This window comes from Rhipicephalus sanguineus, chromosome 1 (genome assembly GCF_013339695.2).
Source record: "Rhipicephalus sanguineus isolate Rsan-2018 chromosome 1, BIME_Rsan_1.4, whole genome shotgun sequence".
Lineage (NCBI taxonomy): Eukaryota > Metazoa > Arthropoda > Arachnida > Ixodida > Ixodidae > Rhipicephalus > Rhipicephalus sanguineus.
In genome coordinates, this window is record NC_051176.1 from 46,738,586 (window position 1) to 46,764,263 (window position 25,678).

General features: G+C 46.2%; 1 protein-coding gene across 1 annotated transcript in view; it reads right to left on the reverse strand.

Moving 5' to 3' along the window:
• LOC119385548 (uncharacterized) overlaps positions 1-25,119 on the reverse strand; it is a 140,910-nt gene extending 115,791 nt beyond the window's left edge. Inside the window, 2 exon segments of the mRNA XM_037652993.1 lie at positions 21,641-21,939; positions 24,894-25,119. Of these exon segments, the coding sequence (XP_037508921.1) occupies positions 21,641-21,939; positions 24,894-25,119 (525 nt within the window).
• Positions 25,120-25,678: the final 559 nt, after the last annotated feature.

The following is a 25,678-nucleotide window of genomic DNA, read 5'->3' on the forward strand; positions in this document are numbered from 1 at the left end:
TCGATCTTCCTCGGGGTGTAGCGCTTGCCTACAGGCGGGCGGTATGTTGCCTGCCAACAGTACGGCGGTTGTGCGGCGTCTTGACGTGGGCGTAGAGGGGCGCGGTGCGTCGCGCTCCAGCAGCGTAGCTCACCATTTGCGGCTGAGGCTGTGGTGATTCAGGGATACCGAGCGATTGCCGGACTTCCTAGCGGACAATGTCGGCGATCGCATCCTCTTGACGCTGCGCCGACGGTAACAGCTTGCGCAGCTCCTCTCGCACGATCGCTCTGATGGCTTCCCGTAGGTCGTCGGTGCCTGGCAAGAGCGCTCCGGTGTAGCCTGTAGACAGGGTTGAGCGGCTGTATTGCGCCTTCCACATATCGAGTGATTTTTCAATTGTTGTAGCCTCCGTTAAGAATTCTGTGACTGCTTTCGGTGGGTTCCGCACCAATCCTGCAAAGAGGTCTTGTTCCACTCCCCGCATAAGAAATTGGAATTTTTTCTCCTCAGGCATGGCAGCGTCGGCCAGGCGGAAAAATCGCGTCATCTCTTCCGTGTAGATGATGACGATCTGATTCGTTAGCTGCATCTTGTTTCCAGCATAGAAGCGGTCTTGTCCTTGTGGATGATGTTCATGAATGTATTAAGAAATGTCGTCCGAAAGAGGTCCCAGGTTGGAAGGGTGGATTGTCGGTTCTCAAACCACGCCTTCGCGGCCGCGTCATCTTCTAAGTAGAAGTAGACGTGGAGCAGCTTGTCTTCAGAGTCCCAGTGGTTGGAGGTGGCGACTCGGTCGTACGTCTCGAGCCAGGTCTCGGGGTCTTCAAACGACGACCAGGGAAAGTCGCTGGCTCCCTTGGCTGCTGCATCACAACCGTTGTAGGTGGCAGAGGGGCTGTCATAGTCTCGGTAGTCGATGTGACGGTCTTGGGCTACCTGGTGTTTTCGGGAAGGAGCCCGTGCTCTGGCTATAGCCGCTTCTTCCGGCGGCTAGCTCGACGAAGCGGGTTCTCTTTAGCCTCGTCTTCTTCTTGGGCTTGGGTGAGCGCCCCGCGGTGGCGGCCGGATCATGAAGCAGCACCTCCACCAGATGTCACGAGGTCGGGATGTCAACGAAGGCAGCAGTCGGCATGTCCAAGATGAAAATCGTTATTTCGGAGAACTTGTGGCCGGGAAACGGGAAGTCAAACTACAGGGAAACACACTGTACACTGATAGCGGCAAACAGAGCGCATGCCGTCGATAAACTGGTCTGCAGCAAGGCGCGTCCGCTTTTATACATGCGGCATCGAACATTCGAGCCTTTTCGCTGGCGGCCACGTTAGATCCAGAATAATCTCAGGTGTTCGCGTTTTCGCGCTGAAGCATATAAGAAGATTCCACCATAATCTGGAAGGTTCTGAGACATTAGGGTGCGGCATGCGCAAGGCATCGGCTACGCGTGCAACGTACTAGTTACATAAAATAACAAAAAAGCGCGCTTGGCAATATTTATATACTTGGCGTGATGTGGTGACCACACGACGGACGCGTACTCAAGTAGAGGCCTTATTAGTAATCTGTATGTCACTAGTTTACATCCCTTAGTTGCAACATGGAGGTTTCTCTTAAGATAGCCCTGCGTTCTTAGCGTCTTATTGGCCACATACATTTCAGATCAGGCGAGAAAGCAAAACCAAGATATTTGAACGTATCAACACTCTCGAGCTGCTGGTCCTGACTAAAATATGTAAACATTAACGGTTACTTTTTAATTGAGAAAGTTATTGAGACTGTTTTCTTGAAGTTCAGTGCCATCTGCCACGCTTATTCCATTCACAAACACAGAGAAGAACTTTATTTAACTCGAACTGATCTTGAGTGTTAGCCACTGCAAAATAAAGAACGCAGTCATCGGCATAGAGACGTAATTTAACAGAAGTCCCAGCAGTTACCTTAACGACGTCATTTATGTAGAACACGAAGGGTAATGAACCCAGTACGGATCCCTGTCGTACACCGGATGTAACGCTGACCTGAGATGAGTGAACATGGTTGAATGCCACAAATTGGGTTTTTGAGCTTAAGTGGTCCTGCCTCCAGTCTATAGGTTAAAAGGCCGTGAATTATTGCCCCGAGTTTATTGAGAAGTTTATTACGAATACCGTGTCGAAAGCCTTACTGTAGTCAATGAAAACGTCATCAAGCCGTCATCTAACATTAAGTGTCGGTGCAAAATCATGGGATACATGTAGTAATTGTTGTACGGTCAAAAAAGACAGAACGGAAGCTGTGTTGCGCATGTGAGGGAATATTATGTTCACACAAGTACTCGATGATATATTTATCGATGATGCGCTCCAGTAATTTACACGATGTTGATATTAACGAAATTGGCCTATAGTTACACACCACCTCTTTATTGCAATCCTTACGTATCTGAACAACCTTAGCACACCTACAGAGTAATGGAACAGTAGGTGACTCGACAGACTTGACTATACCGAGAAGTCCATTCAGAATACAGTCTCAAAAATATATTAGGTATATTACCTGCCCTTATACTGTACATTGTATCCATTTTGAGTATAAGGTTACATACGCCGGCAGTTCCGGTTAGCATGCTGGGAAAAGGTGTTGGCGAAGAATACGGCAGTCCATAGACAACATAAAATATTTCTACGAGACCTGTTTTCAAGCTCGTCAGAATGGCTGTCTAACTGCGATACCCAATTAGCAAGACGAGCGACTGTTTTTTCAAGATGCCCAGCTCGCGGAATTACTTGCGTGGCTGACAGCACCAAGGCCTCAAGCCTTTCTTCGATGGCAGCAGACTTGGCTATCTATGAAGATAACTTTCAACAATTTTTTGTCGTCCCTCGAGTAACTGCGACAGTTTCGTTTTGACTTATCCGGGCCAGGATTGCTCTCAACATCACAGGATAACAACAACAAATTCTACTGACAGAGCAAAAAGACAATGCCGTCATCAGTGGGTCAGGCAGCAGCAGTACACATCGATCGTCATTCTTATAGCAAGGAAAATCGTATTTACGTTCTACCAGAAATAGTGCAGTCAAGCTTGCACCAAGCGCACATAGTGCCGCCGCCAGACGCACTGAAGAGGGCAGCATTCGTTGACGGCTTTACACAAGTCAAAAGTCGCCAGATGGTGACGCTAAGGTAGTACACCATGCGCAGATGGGCTCCCAAGAGTCCAAGTCGTGCAGGTCGGATGCCCGAGTCTATCGATCAGGTAAAATCAGATCAAATGTAGGTTGTTCTTATTCATGCCTTCCCTTTGCGCCTTCGATACTGCCGGGAACCACTGGTTCCTGTTACGTTATCGCTTCAGATGTTTGACGATCCGTAAGACACTGCTAAGTGCATGGAAGACACTCTGCCAATTTCTACATCTTGTGGGTCAATTTTAAAGCTCACCGTAGTACCGCCGTCTCTTAATGTCACTCTCCGATAACTACTTCTCAAAACCGTAGTGGTGAGTCGATGGTCGTGAGCTATCGATATGGGTAATGCGCGAGTCTACACTTCGAATCTCGCCGCGTCACTAAGAACTTTGCAGGTAATTACCTCCTCCTTGCAGGATGCGTAGCCACTGTTGCTGTTCCGCTGGACACATTTGCGCCCCATCATACAGAAGCATTGATGAAAATCCTGGAAAGCACTAGCCTTTGTTGAGGCGTGAAAAGAGCGCGCAGAGAGCGAGAAGCCAGTGCCACCGGAGCAACGTGTAAGCCCGCGGATACAGAAAGCGTGCAAATGCCGAAAACGTACCCGCCCAAGGCCACCTACGCACGCGTGCGCACAACATGCGAGCGAGAGACTTGTGGATGCGGCAGACGTCGTCTACTCAAGAACTACTACCAGTAGCTTGTTTCAAGCGCTGTACGGCCTATATTTAGGGTTATGAATACCTGAAACCTGTTAATAACTACAGCTAAAATTTCTGTCACCTTTAGTTATTGACCTAACCGACGAAATTTTGGAAAATTGACAATATACGGGACGGTATCGAGAATTTGTTTGTGTCGCGTCCACAGAAGAACATGCAAACGATGGCAACACGCCGGAAGCGTCATCTGTCGTGCTAAGGTGAAAACCTTATTTCCTTCACGAAACTATCGGGCCGCCGTCGTGCGCAGCGGCAGCCTAGCAGATGCTCCTCCTCAAATACTTCTTTTTCCGTGCTTCATGGTAACACTAAGCGGGATGACTTCGCAGCTGCAGCCACTAGACGGGCGCATAAATAAGCCTCTCAAGCATCATATTTGGGTGCTGTAGAATGAGTGACTTATGGATGAATGCGACATGTTCGCAGCCAGCAGCAGGCTGTGCCTCAGTCTAGTGGCAAGGTGGGTGGCTGAAGCTTTGATTGGGATTCCATCGGCTATTGTGGTGACAAGTGCGGCATTTCAAACGCAATGGACAGCACTAAAGAAAAGTTGCTGTGGTCTGAAAGTGAATAGGAGCTATCCGTGAGCGAGAATGAAGGAAGTACAGGACCATTAAAGAAGTTCTTCACTGTTGAAAAGATAAAATTAGACTTTTTTTGAGTCACGCAATTGTTGTGCACGTTAGAGTTGAGGTTTCAAGTTTTTTTTTCAGTCGTGGATAAATAGGAGCATGGAATTTTCGGCCCGTCCCAACAATGATTCAATGAATTCAAAACACTGCTGTTACGTCGCAACTTTTGGAATAAGCTCGTATAATACATCACAAACTGGCACTCCAAGCAGCCCTGAGCAGCCAGCGATGAACGGTAATGTTGACTTCTGCCGCAGGTTAGCCTGCTTGTAGCTGCACGAAGTGGTGAGGACAATGCCCATAACGTGCTTACAGCATTCACGAGGAAAAACATGGGCCTTAAAGGTCTGTATTTCTGCTACACAGAGTTTCTATACGCAGACTTCTCGCCCCTTCGAGCCAACTGCATCAACACAACAAACATTGCGGCGAGCAAGTGAATATGACGCTAACTACTCGAACAAAAAGCTTATGACTACTTGCCTACGCTGCTCTGCTGCACTGGCTAAGTGCAGAGTACCGTCACAGACACTGCGGCGCACACATGCGGTGTTGGGTGCTGCACTACATTCCACAGCTTTCTACTGCTTCCTTCTGCTGCCTACGAATACTGACTACAAGGTGCAAAATACTACTCGTAGTGCTTGCACTCCTGTTGTGGTGCATGCCTGTGCCAGAAAATTTTCTGCCTAAATATCAGGCATTACCAGGTAATCCTGCTCCAGTGATACGACTCTTTCCTTGCCGTTGTACCCTCTCTTGTCTGCGTGATAACGCACAACTACACACAATAAGTCTTGACGTTTTACATGCCAAAGCCACCATATGATTACGAGGCACGCTGTAGAAGTGGGCTACGGAAATTTCAACCATCTGGGGTTCTTTAAGGTGCCAATGAGAACTGTCAGCCCTACTCTCAGACTAACATGTGGCTATCGTCAGATCACTGCCAGCCAGGGGGAGGCCCACAAACTGGAGCATCGGAAAGCACTACTGCTCAGCTGCTTAGAACTAAAGTACATGAGGCTGTAATAGGCCATGACCTGCTTGAGTCCATGGGAGAAACCCACCTGCAGCCTAAAGCAAATAGGATAGCTTCCACAATAGTGTTACATTTTGTGAGGTGTTAATATTACATTATTATAGCCTGACGAATAGCATATCTTTTGCCATATGAACACCGCACATCGGAAAGTCATTTGAGTACTAGCCGGTCAACTACGGCAACTGAGATATCCATCTTAGGAGAATCTTAAGTGAGCAACTTCCCAGCTCATTCACTGAATACAGAAATGAAGGTCGATAAATCAATCACCTTGGTCTTCAGAACTTTCGAATATGACTTCTTCATTGTACCATAACAAAATTCACCTACATTTTCCTACACTTGTCAGGTATGCCAATGTATGTAATATGCCCACACATAATACATCAGATAAGCACTGTACCGCCATTGCAGTCAAACCTGTTTATACAATGCCAAGTGCCACAAAAAGTGTTCTTTATATCAGAAATTCCTTATATATCGACTTGCCCTTCAAAACATGCACAAATGAGCGACCAAGTCATTTTCTTCGCGCAGTTTTATTACAAAGTCCTAACAAACCCTCTGATGACAAATATAGGCCATTTTGCTTCGTGAAGTGAAGGCCGCTGCGTGCATACGAGTGAATGAAAGTGTTTTCGCAATGAATAGGATCTGCCACTACTGGGAGAGTGCACGATGCCAACGAAGAATTTGCTCCCAGACGTTGTCAATATCTCCACTCGACGTAATGGCTTTTATAACTATGCACCAGCCGTGCTAGGCTGAGCACGCGCCGAGCTGTGTCACTTCGGCCAAGGAAGTATGATGTTCGAAAGACTGAACGGATGCGTCGTGTAGCTTGTTGGGTTAACACTGAGAACGATCGCTTGCAAACGACGCTCGGTGCGTCTGAGGTGTCGCCTAATAAAAGCGTGCAGTGCGCCTGCTGTCAGAGCAGCGATGTTTCTCGGCCCCTGTACCATACCACTCAGCAACAGCAAGCCGCTTTCGTTCCTACAAATCGAGGTGCACTTGAAAGCAGAGTGTCGGAACGGAGCGAAAACCGAAAACGGAAAAAAAAAACGATATTTTTTAGCGGAAAGAAAACGTAACTGAAACTTTATCTATTATTTCGTTCCGGAGTGAAACCGAAATTTTTTAAATCGTTTTTCGGTTCACGAGAAAACTTCGCAATCAGGAACAACTGATCTCATGCAATGTGAGCATATCTCAGGGTACAGTATCATCGCGTACCTGAGGCAGGAATTCCAAAGCAAACATATGTCGAAATTGTGATAAAAACGAAAAGCATGGCAACGAGAGATGTTTATATTAACGCAAGTAGACTTTCGCGCGCCTGTCACGCAGGCCAAGGTGGAGAGGGCATTGTCGGCGCTGAATTTTGTTACAGCGAAAGCTGTCAAGAGACCACAACGGCTGATTTTGGCGCCATAGTTTTCCGCCGCCGCCGGTGTCCGTGATCGCTACCGCATGAAATAAGAAAAAATAAAATCAGAAACGAATTTCTAGGATCGGATGGAAGTTAAACCCGCGGCCTCTGCTTTGCAGTCGGATCTTCCACCACAGTGCCACGATGGTGCTTGTAACTCCTTCGCAAAAATACTCTATACAGGTATCACGTCGGGCAAGGAATCGTGTTAACATATGCAATATAGCGTAGCGGAAAAGTAAAATAACAACCAGTCATCACACAGTGCTAATTGCGCAAAGAGTGTGTGGTTTAATGCTTCCCACCAGTGTCGCGGAGTTGCCACTCCAAAATTGGAATGACTCCGGAATCGTTCCTGATTTTCGCGACTCCGGAATGGAATGGGGACAACGCTTGGAGGAATGGAATGAGAATGGAATTAAGCGCCTTTTGCACGGAATGGCATGGGAATGGAATTAAGTATTTTTCCTAAAATAGAGAATGTTTTCATCTACGTGCTGTTTTCAAACATTAAACATTAGTATGTCAGAGCCTCGAAATTAACAATAAAGCGGTATTTTTAAAATGGCTTGGCCGATTAGAAGCACGGTATATTTATTAGCAACGCGCATACTACAAACCGAGATATAAGTTAGTGTGCAAACGAATGCATTATCCTAGCAGATACTGAAGGGAGAAACAAATTACCCTGCGCGTTGGTTCCCATTGGCACCCCCACAAGAAAGTTGCGAATACTCTATGCACAGCCTGATCTTCATCTCACGAGCAGTCCAGTACCTGACACATGTAATAACTTTTGCGACAAGGAAGACATTGCATACCTGCACACCGGCGAAGACAGGAAATTCTCCTCACCCCATCCATGCTTGCGAGGCGCACTTGACAAGCGTCACTGCTGAAGAGCAGTGCGGTCTAGTGTACCGTATTCGATGCAAAGGCACAATGTGCCAGAGCGGTGCACTGTTCCAACCAACGTTACTAGAACAATCTCAGTTTCAAAGCTCCGTATCTCCACCAGCGGAGGAGGGTGGTCCGAACGGCGGTCGCGAGAACTAGCGGCGCTGCAGTTCCGTCCTGCGCCACTATCGGCGCGTCGTCTGCTGCCACGGCGTAACGCTGCGGTCCGCCGCGCAGTTGCTCGCGGCAATTGTGCGGCAACTTTCTTATTGTACTAGTTAGGTGGATGCTTAGGTGGATATGCACAAGGTCGTCTGTATGCACTGGCCCGCGTGCGTTCTTCATTGATTGGCTAAGAATCGATGTTCGGTCTATATTGCCACGCCCACTTCTTGTTTTATTTTGATGTATTCGGGTTTGACCAGCAAGGACGGTTATCAACGCTCGACGCTGTCCGCGAAGCAGTGTTCGAGAAGCTTCGCGATTGTAGTAAATCGTTTTGGTAAGATTGCGCGCCAAACGCGAATGTTCCAGCTTTGTCGAGAGATAACGCCGCCACCAGCGATATCGCTGGAAAGTTCGATAGCGCCTGTATAAAAGCCGACGCGCTAGACCGCTTGTCAGTTGATCGACGGTCGACGCTTGTTCACCGCTATCAGTGTATTGCTGTAGTTTGACTTTCAGTTTCCCGGCCACAAGTTCGGCCAAATAAACAGTTTCATCTCGAACCTGCTGACTGCTGCCTTCGTCGATGTCACGACCCTGTGACAATATTTGAGCTGTCTACATTGCGCTTAACTTCCAAGCATAGGAGTTTCTAAGCGAATGAGGGTTTTCAGCGTAATTTTTATAACTACCACTACAATTTTAGCCGCTGCCGTCTTATCTAGACCAAGAACAACCGAACACGTTTGTAAAAGCCTTTATAGTGTACAAAGAAGCGTACTTACTCAAGATACAAAAACGTTCTAGAAAAACTGTACTCATGTTGTTTACACTTTATTGAAAAAAACTTTCTCGGAAAACATCACCACTTGCTTTGCAATGTTTACAAGACACGTTTTCGCGACGGTTAAAGGGATACTGACCCAAAATCGGAAAATTTTACGAGAACTCGGTAAATGAAATCTCAGTGTGCGATTACATCCAATAGATGTCGTCTCTGAGCAGTTTTTTCAGCGGATAGTTGTATTTTCGGTGTCTCATCTTTCTACGTCGCATCCTTATACGGTGCCTTAAACAATTCGAACAGATCGGCCGTGATGTGAGCACCGAGCAGTTATTCGCGTGTACTCTGTCGCTAGAAGAGTCGTCAGTATTCAACTTCAGTTTTTCAACTTCACCGAGCAGATGTTCCATGCCCGCAGCACTTCTTACACTGTACGACAGCCGTTTGCGTTTCGTGCCGTAGTAGCCGTTCACTACGCAATTAAACTGCTCGTCAACTACAATTATCTTTTGCACAAGTAAGTCTCCGTTCCCGAAGCAAAGTGTGGGATTAGGCTAGTTGGTATTCCATTATTAAACTGCTCAGCGCAAAAAATTTGACACGGTACACATAGAAAAGACGAGGACGTGCGCTGGTCATCATCCTTTCTATGTGTACCGTGCCAAATTTATGCGCTGAGCAGCCCGTTCCCGAGCCGGCGAGTGTGAAATATTCAACACATCTTGTTCGATGCCTCGTCGTAAAATCTATCGAAAATCCACTGCTTTGAAGGCATAGCGACAGCTGACAACTGATCGAATGTCAGTGTGATGAAACTCTCAGTCTCGGTAGCGTATATAGGTAATCGCCTGCCTTTCGTTTTGCTGTTCTATTTCTGGCGGCTCCTCCAAACTGGGCACTGGGCTTTCTCGGGACGCCGTGCGGTTTGGGGGGATTTGCTCCTAAACGCCGAATATTTTGGCTTTGAAATGTGCGGTGGAAGTGCTGGGAACAAGCGCGGCACGGCACCGGGCGCGAGTTCCCACTTTCCACGTGGGATCAAAACTTCTTGTCCCGCAACGACACGACGATAGTGCTTTACAATGTCGTCACTCTCAAAATGAACGCCACAGACCTTGTATTTCGCTGTAACCTTCCTATCTTTGCGATGCAAAGCTTGAATGGCGTAGGGTCTTTTGGAGGTCCGAAGAAGTGTCGTGAAGCGGAGTCGTCGTTGCGGTAGCTGCTCTCGCAGCCCGGCGCAAAGCAAGTCGGCATACCGCACCGTGAATCTGTTCGCCCTCGTTACGCTTCGTACATCATCCACGTGTCTTCGTACAAGACGCTAAGCCTGGTCAAGAACAGTCGCAGAAATGACGAGCGAAGAAAACGCAGACGTCGCTGTAACTCACGTGAGCGCGTACATCGGCGGCGCAGACCACAACAAGCGCCAGCCGCGGGAGCTAGACTAGGGTGCCTTGATGCCCGCGCGCTCCGCTGAGGGTGAGGACAGGCGCGTCGTCTGCTACAACGGCCGCCATTGCGAATCCCGCCGCAGCTCGGCGGCATGCGAAACGTGCTACACAAAGCGCTTGCGGTGCGCGGATACGTTCGGAAATAAGTGCACGCTAGTGAGCTTTCTCTTTTTCTTTTCTTTTTTGAAGTTTGGCTAGCTTTTATTGCTGTTGTTGCCTAAATGTTTATTAAGTAAGCATGCAATTCATTTAAGCTGACGGCCTGTGCATGTGTTATGCGCTAGAGGTAGGCGTAGACTCTGTTATGTTGAAAATGAATCCTCTTCCTTACGCCGGAAACGACAAAATCTAAAGCCTTACTTAATTTTCTCGTAAGCTCTGCATTCCAAATACACAAATGATCGTTTAAAGTATTTGTATACATGTCAGCAGCAGCAGCAGTATATGTATCTGAACGCACACAATTTTGTGTTGCGAAGCTACCTAAGTGCGATTAAGGTGCCTCATTTTGCTAAGTTTGCAAACAATTTACTCGTTTATTATAAATGGCATCATACATATTGTACACAGAATAAAGGGCCGAGGGGAAGTATGGTGCGACGATCCTGCTAAAAAGAAATGAAAGCTTCTCTATCATTACTATTGCTGACATTTCTTGCTCACAATCTGTAGCCGCTACTGTATCGGCACTCGAGTTGCACCTTGAGTTCTTATCAAAACGATGAATACGTTGTTGAGTAGTATGCCGTAAAACTTTGCATGCGCGCAGTATCAGTGCGTTTTTCCTTCTTCTTTTTGTATCTGGAGTTTCTTTTTCTGTATCTGCAGGTTTTCTCGCATGCCCAATTGCATGCGCATATTATTGTTTCCAATACTGTTTTATACTTTGTGCGGCAGATGCACGGCGTCATATATTTGTCTATTTAATAATAATAATAATATCTGGGGTTTTACTTGCCAGAACCATGATATGATTATGAGGCACGCCGTAGTGGAGGGCTCCATGAATTTTGACCATCTGGCGTTCTTTAACTTGCACTGACATCGCATAGTACACGGTGACACGGGCCTCTAGCATTTCGCCTCCAGATAAATGCGACAGCTGCGGCCGGGATCGAACCCGTGACTTTCGGGTCAGCAGCCGAGCTCCGTCACCACTATATACCACCGTGGCGGACGTATTTTCAAGGCGAAAGCCTTAAATGCCTCATCAAACGCGAAATTTGACCGTCAGCGTCCCGCGTCTACGGCGTCAGCGTACCACGACGTCGGGGACGAGGGATGCAAAAAATCATCGTGACGTGATGACGTCACCATGACTTCACAAATTTTGGCGTGACGACATATGATGCCGTTATCACATGACATCGGAGCTTGGTCAAAAGTGGGCAGATCACGGAGGCAGTGCAAAACCAGGTGAGGGTCCTGCGATCTTGGAGGCAATGCAAAACCGCGCTAGGTACGCAAGAAACTGAAGAAGAAGATGGCTTTCGCCTTCGAGTCCTCTTAAGCGAACGCATAAGGGGCCCTGTGAGTTTTTATTTCATTAACTGGTTTTCCATGACGCACTCATTGTACAACTTGACTTTGTTTCTCGTATTTTTTTACTGACATAGCGTGTCTACTGTACACAATGCTTCCCCGTCTTCTTGTTGTTTTCATGCGTCTTCTTTCTATAGACGCTTCGCGAGAACTGTTTTTATGCGCATTCCTGTATGAGCCTTCAGGGCTTAAATTATTAATAAATAAATAATGCTTGCTCAAAGAAATAAATACTGAATGTGTGTGTTTGTTTGTGCGTTAATATCCAGTGTACAGGCCATTTGTTTGTGCGCATTAATGCTGCGCTGACCCAAGCAATTACACAAATAAAACGCAAATTACACAGTAAAACACAACTGCCGCTAGTCGCTTCACAGTGATCGTAAATGATTAAAAAAACAGGAACTGCGTAATTATTTAAGACAGGACGAAAATGTAACCTTGAAACACAGAAACAGGGAAGAATAAAAAACATGTAACTGCACACATACATACATGGGCATCACACCAGTACAGAAGGCGTACTTGAAACAAGGAAAGGAATATAAAGAACAAGAACCCGCCGTGGTTTTAGTTATGGTGCTTGACTGGTGACCCGAAGGCTGCGGGATCGAATCCCGGCCGCAGCAGCCCCATTTCGATGGAGGTGAAATGACAGAGGCCCGCGTACTTAGATTTAGGTGTACTTTAAAGAACAACAGATGGTCAAAATTTCGGGAGCCTTCCACTATATACGGCGCCTCTCATAATCATATCGGGGTTCTTGGGACGTAAATTCTCAAAAATATTTATTATTAGGAAAAAAGAAGCATCTGACCTGCAGACAAAGACGCATAATATTTTCCATGATACATTTCAAATCACAAAAATACCGAAAGCAAAAATCAAAGGCAGATACAGGACCAACCAAGTGCAGTAAAGAATGTTTGCGATGAAAAATGCAGGATTCATGCAAACGTGAACCAAAGCATTTTAAGCATGTAGCTGATAAAACTGTGTCCATTTATTACGCAAGGTTAACACCGGCAGAAGTTATCCTTGCATGTGCATTCGAAATACCGGCCGGAAACTTACGCTGCAAGTGCATAATGTGCTCTTCCGATGCCGCTTGTCACGTTTGATTTTTACTGTCCATAGAAACCTCGTATCTTCTAAAATGATACAGCCCCCAACGTTCGTAGAATGATTGGTGCACTGCGGCACGCAACACCCGACCATGGTGACGGTAGCGAGCGCATAAAACTGGTGGGAAACGGCCACCGACCTAACAACAGCACGCGCGCCCCACACAAGTGACCGGGCGGGGGATTCAAAATGGCGGCCACGCTGCCGCCAAGGCCGAGGAGGCGGCAACTGCCCTTTCAAAAGCTGACATCACTCTAAGCGGGGGCGCGCGCATCGAGGCACTCTAGAGCTAGACGTGACTGCAGCGCCACTAGTTCTCACGACCGCCACGCGGACCGCCTCTCCGGCGGAGTTTTTAAACTGAGTTTGTTCTAGTAACGCTGGTTCCAACTAATACCAGCAGATGTAGAGGGTTTTGTTCCCCATTAACCAAATCTTAGTTTTCTTCATAATCACGACCGCTCCAGAGGCGTGGCAAAACTGCTTAGCCTTCTTGAATACTACTTTTATCAGCATAAAAATATGCCATGTCGTCATTTTAGCATTACCACATTTAAGCTTAACCAATATTAAAACATCACCATTCATTCAAACATGCTGACCATGCAAATACTATAGGTAGGAGGAGAACTGCCCCTATGGGAAATAGTAGGGTGGTTGTACTGCACGAGATATATCACCAAGCTGCTATCCCTCGACCTTGGTAACGTGTTTTGCGTACTTTTGCAGTTCCTAATGCATCTGATGACATCAGATTTATGGGGCGTTCATTCTTAACTCGATAAAACTATCAACAAGCCTTTCCTAAGTTAAGGAATTACAGGAATGGAAATGAACTGCCCGGCCATTGCCGGAGTGGGAATGGGCTAAATTTTTTTTTTCATTCCGAGGAATTGAAAGGAATAGAATTGCGTGAAGTTCGAACTACTCGGTATAGAATTGGAAAGGAATGTAGGCGCCCATTCCGCAACACTGCTTCCCAACCACTGCAAAGTGCTCAGCCATAATTTTTCATCGTCATCAGCCACAGCACAAAGTGCACATAATGCCTCACAGATGTGTAGCGGGTACCACGATTCTTCGAAGAATGACGAAAAATAGCATAGTGGGAACTTCGCTACTTCAGAAAAATTACAATGATTTATGGCGTAGTGGGTACCTTGCATGTGTACTTGTATTAGTTGCCCCAAGAGACTCCACAAAGTCCGCTCTTCCAGCTTTCGCTGTGACTGTGCTGCGTGTTCCGCGCAGGCCTGGCGATTTCTTTATCAGAACAGCGGTCTCGCACATCAGAGAGTACACTCAATGACGTGCTGCTTCTGAGGTCGTGCTCACTCCCTTGACACAAAGCACTGAGCCCACTAAAGAAAATCGTATTTGACTTTTCAGAAAATAAATACTATGACTTAAGGGTATACTGGTTTGTGCTGCTTGGTAGGAATTCGTAGTACAGTTACTTCCGCTCCTCTGAAGAACGCGTTTTACCCTTGTCCCACTTTCCTAAGAGGGCAAGTCGCTGCAACACAAATGCTATGTTTTTTTTTTTTTTATGATTAAGTTAACTTCAAATTTTTGCATACAAGAAAAACGTTACGAACCGTTACGGAACATTTTTTTCGTTCCTGAACAGAAACGGAACGGAACTTTTTGCGGTGGAACGACACTAAAACCGAAACGAAAAACATTTCGTTCCGTCACCCTGCTTGAAAGTGGTCTCGCACAACGCCGTGAGAGCAGCCCAGTCGCCAACGGCTGTATGGCGCGCTTAGTTTGTCGCTGATTAAAAGCATGCACTACGCTTAGAACACACATGCGCAGTCAGGCAGATATCTGAAGGTGGTTATTGTGATTGGTTTGTAGGCGATAAGTCATAAGGCGCGTTCGCCCGTGGCGGCCATCTCGCCTTCGCTCTTTTCTGTTGCTTATCTGTAAAGGCATCGCCGAAATCACAAGGAAGTTGGAATCATTGATTGACGAGTCTCTGCACATCCCGGAGATATGGAATATCTTTTGCGGCACATCGTGGGGTTGATGAGTCGAGGGGTTCAGTTAACTTTTATGAGACAAAAGTTATCGCAGTTATCGATTTTTCCGTTTATGGCTTTTAGCAATGTAAGGCATTGCTTGGTTCATTGTATGAGGTCATAGCTGTAGAAAACAGCGTCGGGAAACCTTGCTGTGTGAAATCTGAGTGCCAAGGTTTATGCCCACTGCTTTTTTTTTCCTCACTGTCCATTCTGCCCTTAGAGAAAAGCCTGGCAAGTAAGCGACCTGACTCGCAGCGCCCGAAATCTGTATGCGGTGGTCGCCAATCTAGAGTATCTTTGTCAGTGGGCCATATGCGAGCGAGCGCATCTCTCATGCTTTACACCCTATTGCGAAACCCAGTGGCACTGTTCCAGTGCCATATATGATTATTGGACCAGTGTGGCGCTGGGTACTGCGACGCTGGCACGCTGGACGCTAGCGTTGCACTTTGGGACACCCGTTACAAGCCGAAATCGGGCATTAAATTGTTTTTAAAACTATCGACATTCCCAGATCGTAATTAGGGCTGAAACACGAGCACTGCGAGAAAAAAATAACAACAAAAAAGAAACGAGCCAGAGTCGAACCCACCACCTCGACGCACCGTCATCCCGAGTCTGAAACGTTACCGCTACGCCACACCTGGAAGACGAGAGTCACTTTCTTTTTTCTTCATGTTATAACTACTTCCGGTAGCCAGTATTTTCATTTTTCTCGTTAAGAAACACAGATTTCAGTCTCTTTGTGCTCGCGAGAACCTAACAGAAAACAGTTTGTTCATTTGTTATGTGCTGCCTAGGATCAGACCGTCTATCTTACACGTTTTGCCAGAAAAAAATATTAGCGTAACCACAGATGTGTTACGGCGATCTCACTGACTCGCTAAGCAGTTAGTGATACCTATGTAGAAAACAATGTTTATCTGAACTGCACACTGAACACTTTAGTTTTCGTCACCCGTTTTAACATATTTTCAGTACATTTTGTTTACGTTCCGCGTAATATACAGCCGCAGCAGTACAACCTAGCCGAACCAACCATTAGGCTTAGAGCTGTACTCCGTGCGACATGATCGCTGTGAAGAACGTGGATATTCAATTACAAAAAATCTTATAACCGTTAAAACGTAGTTTCGATCATACCTGACTGAAGCGAGACCATATCTGCACCTTCGATTACACAAACCAGAAGCCAAAAACGCTGAGATTGAGCGTTACATTGGCTCACTGTTGCCGGTGACGTGCGGGCACGGTGCGGATTTCAGCGGTACGAGCCCATATGGAAGGACTGACTGGTAGAGTAGGTTGATGTTATTATCAGACTAATACTAATGTAATATTGTGTTGCAAATGATAAGTTCTTGCGATGCAGATGTATGAACTACATTCACGACACTCGATGACACACTTCATGGAAAGCGCGCGCGCTCGACAAATGATTGTTTTAGCGTATACGTTCGTCCGTCGCTTAACTAAAGCTAAAGCTAAATATGTGTCGGACACAGCATAAAATAATATTTGGAAAATATTCGATAATCGACTTCTCGCGACCCAATACCAAATTTTATGCGAATTCCACCCAGCGCGCCCAGCTTTTTCCAATGTGCTGCCAGTGTTCCCAGTGCGCGGGCAGACACTTTACAGCGTGGCCAGTGCGTCCCAGTGCGCTGTAAGATACTGGGTACAGTATCTCCAGCGTCTTTCAGCGCACTGGGCGGCACTGGCCACGCTGTACGGTCTGTCCCAGTGCCTCTCAGCGCGCTGTAGTACACTGGGACACACTGTACAGCGTTTCAATGCCACCCAGTGCGCTGAAAGGCACTGGGAGGCACTGGAAACGCTGTTTTTTTTTTCGATCGAGAAGGCCTGATTTGATTTTTTTTCTCACTTTGTATGCGCCACATTTTTACCGCGTCCGAAGTGTTCGTTGTAAAGTAGGAAAAAGAGGTTTATTTTATCTGGACGCACTTTCAATGGTTAGCATGGGAAAAACGTTAGTGCATCAAAAATCTTCGTTATAAGCGACAGATCGTTAAATCTTGCATCGTTATATATTTGCGTTCCACTATTAACTTTTTTTAAAATTTTCCCCTTCCGTTCTTTTGGCTACCTGGTCAACTGAAGAGGGCTCTTCTTCAACTTTAACATGTTTGAATGCATAGGAACAGACCATGCACACAAGTTTGTGGGTACATGGCCCCAATAGCTTTTGACTTGGTTCTTTATGAAGCTGCACCGTCATAACATGGCTTTACATGGCTAGGAGAAGGCACTCCTCGTGGGGCCAATGAAATGATGAAATGTCGACGTGACAGTAACTGTCGAGCCATAACAGCATCAGTTCAAACAAACGAGGCCAGCATCTGATGGAGTGCTTAAACGAGTGAACAAGTGCAGTAAATGTAGCCAGCTTGATCATACCAAAGGTAGGAATCTAGTTGTGATGAATCCCCTAACAATTTACATACCGCCTAATGCATTCGTCTACTTAAGCGTAGTGGCTCGTCCTATGCCAGGAGTCAGTGCAACCTGTGAAAAGCGATCACGGTTTCACTTTTTGTTGCACTAAGAAACTGCACCCACTATTCCGTCTTCGCAAGTGGAGACTGGTGAATTAACGATTCAGACTACAGCGCGAGTGCAGCAGTGTCTTTATCGATAAGCATGGTGGCACCCACCGACGACATGCTAGCACAACTTATTGCCAATACCCATTTCACGGCACGCTTGTCCAGCTGTTGGCTCGGCAGTATGTATGGCATAGCACTGCGGGAACTGCTGCAAACATACTAATGTTTCAATAGGCAACTCGGCAGTACGTCTGGCATAGCACTGCGGGAACTGCTGCAAACATATTGCATTTTTTAAAAGGCAAGAATCCATTCACGCTGCGTAATTGTAACCATTCCACTTGCTTGAGTGAGTCCATCAAGTGCGCAGCAGAAATGTGGTATGTGCGCCATTTGCTGAAAGGAAAGCATCTGACTGTTGCCACATTGACCCAACAACATATTCGCCATGCCCGCCACGATGATCTAGTGGTTGTGGTGCTCGAGTGCTGACCCGCAGATCGCGGGATCGAATCCCGGCCGCGACGGCTGCATTTTCTATGGACGCGAAAATGCTTAATGCCCGTGTACTTATATTTAGGTGCAAGTAAAAGAACACCAGATGGTCAAAATTCCCGGAGCCGTCCACTACAGCGTCTCTCATAATCAAATCGTGGTTTTGGGACGTTAAACCCCAACAATTATTATTATTAAAATATTTGCCTGAACCATGCAGTGAGAGTGGAGTGGGTACAAATAACACTCCCACGGTAAACGTGCTTGTACAGTATAGCGAATACCCTGACAGTGATCGCGTTAGCTTAGAAGGCAACACCCGTGACGAACTAGCTTGAGTAAAGCGTTATTGTAGCAGGTCACTCTGAAGATGCCCAAACGTGCATCGGAGAAAGCCCAAAAAGTCGTCTGCGCACACTACTGCCATGTCAGCCATTGTGCATGCTTCATCTTAGCTGAGAAATACATCTTGTCATTTCCACAGGTTGTTTTCGCACGGCTGTACCAGAGATCTAAATTTTTTTTCTGTGCTTTGGTAAAAAGAAAGACCATCCTGGATACTTAACGCAACATTTTCTTAGGCATCATATTACTTTTTTGGGGGGTCAGCGTTATGCGTTGGAACATGCGAATTTGCACTTGGCAGTTACTGTACGCTACTGTTGAGTGCGTAGTTATGTCATGTTCATGGCAGGTACGCAATAATGAGAGTTCACTGTACCAAGCCTCTGGATTTGCCTGTCGTAACAAGCGAAACCACGAGGCTGCTCGCGCCACAACCACTGACATTCTACTTAACCTTGAATCCAAGCGCCCAATGCTGCGTCGCCTTATAACTTGACGTCAATAACGTAGTTGGGTGCACTTAATTGCTGAAAACCTTACTGAAATATAAGCATTACATGTCACGATAAAAACCACACAAAGTTGTGATTACAAGTATTTTCATGTAATTCATTAAAACACAAGTCGGCTGTTCATGTATTCTAAATATGAAATTGTTAATGTTCTCCACATATGATGCCCGTGCAGAAAATTTTCACGTGGAGTCCACGTCTCATAACCTTGATTAGGCACAGCGAAGACATTAAATCCCTGAATCTTCAGCGGCTTTCAATAGTTCCATACGTGCAAAACATTTGGGGAGACTAAACTTTCAGAGAATGGAACTATTTTGTGCCTGCAGAACTAATATGCACAGCCATTGGCAAAGACAATTTGTGAAATTCAGATTTCCTATATATACAGTAGAATCTCGGTGACACTAATCTGCAAAATTGCCCAGCCGAATTGCAGTGTGTACATTGGGGTGAAACCAGCTGTCCCAAACAAATCTCTGCGTTGCGATGGGTGGTACAAACTTGGATACCAAAACTGTCGAGCGACTAATGGACAACCCCGTGCTCTGGAAGCTTTGAAGTGCGCACGTTCCCAGCACACACACACAATCAAAACTGAGCTTACAGTTTGACTAAACCGCTGACGACAAAAACGCAGTCGCTATTGACGCAATCACGTATAGCAGCGTCGGAACTCCAAAAGTAGACGCGCATCCAATGCTTACCGAGTTAAAATGATGCCGTTTGCCGCCATCGCTGAGGTCAAAATTGCGGTAGACGCGTTTATATATCGTAACGACGCAGTTTTGAAGGCACGTACATGACCCGCACAGACGGATTGAAAACGGAACTACCGTTCGCCCTAACTGCTACACACAAAACCGTGGTTGCTGTTGTCGCAATCGACAGCAACTACGAAGCTCTGAAGGTACGCGGCTAACGCTGCGGTAGATAAAAGCCAATAAAGTTGTAAAGAGGCACAAAGAGTTTAAGCGTTTCTGTCGCCTGATTATGACTATGGTGGAGCAGCGTTCGGTGTACTTATAAGTTGGCCTCTAGCGAAGTTTGACACGCGTGTTTGCGGCGCACCAAGAGCCAGCTGTGGCGTCCCTTATTGGTCCGTTCATGCATGTCCTAGAGCACGGCACGGGTTCGGGCCTACCCGAAAGCGCGGGCCAGGCCCGGCCCGTGGGCCGGGCGGGGCCGGGTAAAGTAGTTTTCACGGCGGGCCCGGGGCGGGCTGGGCCGGGCCTGAAGCTCCGAGCTCAGAGTCGGGCCCGGGTTTGAGGCGGCGGGCTCGGGTCGGGCCGGGCTTAGATTTTGCTCACTTTTTAAAGGGACAGTAAGGTGAAACACTGAATCGTTAGATTAATACAGTGTACTCTGAGAACCTGAATGCCGTTAATTTCACCATCATATGTTTATTTATAAAGGAGAAAATCCAAGGTCAAAGTTTCATTTTTAAATCTCGCGCCGAAATCCCCGCGCGTGACGTCACGGATTACAAACTGTATTCGTTGTATTTTGGAGACATTGGCCCAACAAAATTTTCAGAAACATTTTATGTTAAGTCTATGACGCCCTCTGAAGTCAATGTACTTCATTTTTACCGATTAGACACTACGTAGGTTCCTGAAGACGCCGTCAGAATCTATGACGTCCCGGCGTTTGCTGCGTGAATTATCAGGTGGCCTCGTCACCCGCATTTTCTACTTGCGCGTTTTCTCGCTTACCAAGAGTCTTGTCACGACGAGCGCGGTGCTTTTCAAATTGTAAAAGATTAATTTACTCATAATCGAAAAATCGTTTTTCTCTTTACTGTCCCTTGAAGTTTGTTCCGCCTACGTTGTGCATACTGTGACGTGCCGTTGTGGCCGATATAAATTTATATCGATAACTTCGGTAATTTATATAGATAATCTCGGTATCACCGAGATTCTACACTACTCGATACACTTGTTTCATTCACATTCATTATACAGAATGACAGTGCCGAAGCTCTGCACTCAACCCCCATTGACCGACAAAAATTACTTAGCGCAATACAATCACGACACACAAGAAAGGTACACAAGGACAAGCGCACCTCTGGCGTAGTTTATGATATACCACTGTCATGTGGTAAAAGTTACATTGGTCAAACCGGAAGGTGTGCAAATGACCGTTTCAGAAAGCATGCCCTGAACATAAAAAAGAAGGAAAGGACGCACTTAGCAGATCACGTGAGTTCTTGTGGTTGTGAGGCATTGTTTCGCGAGGCAAAGATTCTTCGCAAAAGCCGCAATGAGCAAGCCCGCATGCTACTGGAGGCATTTCTCATTAAGAATAGGGGGCCGGGGTGCGTTAGCGAACCTTCCGTCACTCTGCACTCGAACGAATTTAGCTTCATCGACACGTATATGCGATAGAAAATCTGTTACCTTTATTTCTTGTTTTTTTTCAATGAACGGGTCTGCGCATGTGCCAAAGGTATATATATGTTTCATGACGACGTTGTGGAATAAACAGTTGCAAGTAGCGCTTGTCCCTTGTGTACCTTTCTTGTGTGTCGTGGTTGTATTGCGCTAAGTAATTTTTGTCAGTACTATGCGCCAACTAGGCCCCCAAAAGGTCCTATTAAACCCCCACTGAAATTCAATAGGTCAAGGCGAGAAGTGAGCCTGCAACCTTTCGCAGGCTCATTTCCTGCAGCCTTTTGCAAACTTTTGCAGCATGGCACTGTAGCCATAGAGCCACTGCCGTGGCTTGAAAGTACGCACCTTAAGAATGTTGAGGTAGGGAACGACGAATCTGTAATCCACAACCTGCGTTTCACAGTCGTCGCAGTGATTGAGATGCAAGTCGATGTGCAGGAGGCGCTGGTCATGGTGAAATGTTGCATTCACCCAATAGTTTCGGTGATTGTGAACAACTAACGCAGAGAACATCTGGTGCTGCACGTACGTTCTGAGCTGCGCCAGTGTCCCGAAGCAGACCGACGCAAGGCTCACATCTCGATCCACTGGATGTGTTGCCAATGGAAAGGCCTCAAGGGGGCTGGGCACCAACCACTGGAACACTGCATTTTCACGTCCTGTGTCGCGACCGGTTTTGCACCAAGCGCGGCCCACCTTGAAGGGATAAATTAATTAAAGTTCCATCGTTATGCGCTTTATATTCCAGAACCACAACATAAATAACCATATTATTATGGGGCATGCGGCGTTCATTTTATAACCTGTGGTTATTTAATGTGCACCTAAATCTATAGGACACGAATGGTTTTGTATTTTACCCACTACGAAATGTGGCCAATGCAGACAGGAATGAAGACTGCAACTTTGTATTAAGCAGAGTCATGGCATCACCTTTTTCTGCTGTGCTCGGTAAATCCCATAATGCTTTTTATTCATGCCAGTTGACACAGAATTCTAGACAAAAGGCTACAAAAAATTAGAGAGGATAGCTTTAGAATATCTAGGAAGCAGAAAACAAGCACATGTCCTACAGTAACAGCATGCATACAAACTATATGCCAGCAGGCAATGAAGAAACAGCATGCGAACCACCAACGACTCAAGATGACATATGAAATAGTGGGGGATGAAAGATACGTGGCAAAATTACATATCAGAAGAATGCACAAACCAAAGCTTAAAATCAGTATATATATCCCTAGTAGCGCGCGATGTTGCCGCAACGTTGAAGCAACTTTCTCAATGTGGCGGCAAGATTGTGTCAACATTTGCTGCTACTAGGTATTGTATACAGTGATAAAAATCTATTGCTCAAAGGAAGAACGCAAAAGATACGTGAAGGTGAATCTGAAAATATACTGTTACATACATTTACCAGATACGTATAGTTCAAAGGACGCGGCACGAGCAGCATTCATGCCTTGTTTTTGCATAAACAGAATCATATCTCAGGCTAGAAATACAATGCGAATTCGTTTTCGGTTATTTCAAGCTTGAGAAAATAAAATTATACTTCAGACGTGGGTCACGGGAAGGGGCATGTCGAACGACACATCGGACGTGGTAGGGCTTTCAGCAAAATGTTCGTATGCAACAGTACACGTCAGAATGAAGTTAAATAAAGACATATTTATTATGGAGAAGGTTCAATTCATTCGAAGATCAATGTATCTGGCTCTTTCGTAGCCACTAGTCAATACAACTAACAAAAACAAGCGGTGCACGAAATTGTGTACGTAGCGCGTCAAAGGGCTAAGAATACAGGCAGGGATGCTTAGTATTTCCTCAAAAAAACGGGTTCGGACCGCCTAAATTAGCACGTGGCACGACCCTGCACTTATCCAAGTAAAGTAGATCACATTATTTTTAAACAATGACAGCTAAGCATTCAATTGGAACAGGTGTGAGCGAATCTTTATTCTCAAAATATAAAAACATCTAATTTCACGTGCTTCTTCTTTCCGATACAACAAATCCGAAGAAAGCCTACGCGTAAAAACGAAACCGTAACTGCGTTAGCAACAGCCTCCCGCCAGAGGAGTCAGATAGAGCGTCATCACCATCACATAATGGCAATGAAACACACACACACTTTGTTGCGAGTTTGCGTAGGATGACTTCGTGAACGACTGACCTGTGCACGTCGTATTTGCTTCCTTGTGAAGTGCAATTGGTGATGTGCTACTCTATTACGAACGCCTACGACAAACGAAAGTTATTTCACGCGGTGCAGATTTCTGCGTAGCGTCGTTTTTGCGAGCTGAAGGCCCGTGACTACGAGCGAGGTCTTCTGCTGCATGTGGACCGTGAAAAGCTTCCACTGGTCGAAAACATAAAAATGTCTGCATCTTGAAGACAAGCTTGTCGACTAGCTGATGCTGCTCCGTACAGATCGAGTTTGTCTAGGTAACGACCTTTGAATACGACCGCGATTGAGGCGTGTCCAGCAATGACCTTAAAGCCAGGAAAACTGGATAACTGAAGAAAATGAACTGCCAGTAGAATAAATATTCCATTCTAAGAAGGCGTACTGTACCTATCCCCCCTCGCTTTTTTTTCTAATCACCAACATGGCGGCACGCAAGTTTCGCTTTTGCACCCGCAAATATTTCGCAGGCAAAAAATTATACATCATCTCACCCTACGGGCAACCATGGTGGGATGCGAAAGCATCGCGGAGGGTGCGCATGGAGTTCCGTTTCTCTTATGTGACTTATGAGAGGTTGGTTGCCGAGGCGTTTGAATTAGCGCTTGCCGACACTGACGTTTGCGTTCGGCTTCCCGAGCCTTCCTCTGCTCCGCGGCGGTAGCGCTGACGCTGCAACTAGCGCCGACGTTGACATTGTTCATAGCGTTTCGCACATCGTTGCACAGAGAGAGATTGACGAAAGCGCATGAAACAGGCGCTTTCGCAGCGTCGCAGCTTCGAGATTCCCTTGCCGGCGTTGCCGTTTACGTTCAACTTCGCGAGCGTGCATAGCGCCGTTGCGAAGGAGAGTGCAACGGGAGCGAGGGCGCGCCGCATTATATACGAGCGCACAGATGTTGCAGAGAGAGAGAAACGGAAGAGGAGAAACTTAGCGGAGGCAGCGCTCACGCCACCTCCTCCCACCCCCTCGCGCTCACGCAAGGAAAGGAGGAAGAGTTGGCGCATGCGCAGTATGGGTGCGGACGCCGCAGAACAGACACTGCTCCGAGCATTTGATGCTTTCGAATCTAATAGATTCCAGTAAAAAATATTTTTTGTTTCTCGGACGTTGTCGGAGAATCGTCGTACGATGCGGGGTCGGCGTAAAATGGCGTCATATAATCGAGATCTTTAATATATTATTTCTATGCGGGATTTGCTGGGACCAAACCGACTCATCGGTAAAAGCGGGTCGCCGTATAACAGGGGGACGTATAGTCAAGGTTCTACTGCATTATGAACATTGTGTACGTATTGCTTTCACCTACAAAGCTTGATCAAGCTGCACATTGGTGTCAAGTGTATAAAAATAAAGTCTATGGACTCTTACTTGCATGTATTTTGAAGACAGGCTAAACCAGCTCACACCAGGCCACTCGATCGTGCAGTCGACAATGTAAATAGTCTCCTCATAAAGGTGCCTAGAAGGCTTGCGGTAGACATCGCTGAATGAGAATGTTGCATCGCCATTCAGCAATCGAGACTGCTCACTGAAGAACAGCCTATATGCATCCAGATGCTCGTCATGGCTGTCCCTCCCATCAGAAAGAATCCACCATAGCTGGAACTTTAGCCGATAGTTCGTGGCAGGCATGCTGCATAGACAAGTAAAAAATTGATTTCTGCTATTCATTTCTCAGACTCTACATAGATCTGATTCGAAAAAGCTGCACTGATGAAAGTTATTATTGTTGGTTGTCACTTATCATGTTTTTTTTTCTAATAATGCAAAATATTTTGTTATTCATTTTCTAAGTTTTAGTAGGGACGAACGTGTCTATGCAATGTCAGCACATTTCAGTGAAAGTTGCCAACAATGGACAAACATCCCCATAATCACTATAAAGTTACGCAAGTCAGGATTCCACGTGGTCTATATTGGGGCTCTGGAGTAATCTTTAAATTACTCGGTGTTTAAATACCAGTGCCACACGGGCGCTTGTGATTGCGATCAGAACTGATCCTGACTGCATATCTTGATCAAGATTATTAATAGTTGCCGCTACCTAGTCCACACTAATGATAATAGACTTTTGGCTCACGCACCGGCCAGAACACACGAGCTTGATCCCAAATGGGCCTAATCACAAATAAAGGTGAACGTGTAGCAGCACCTGATATGATATGAGCCATATTTGGATCGGCCCTGATTT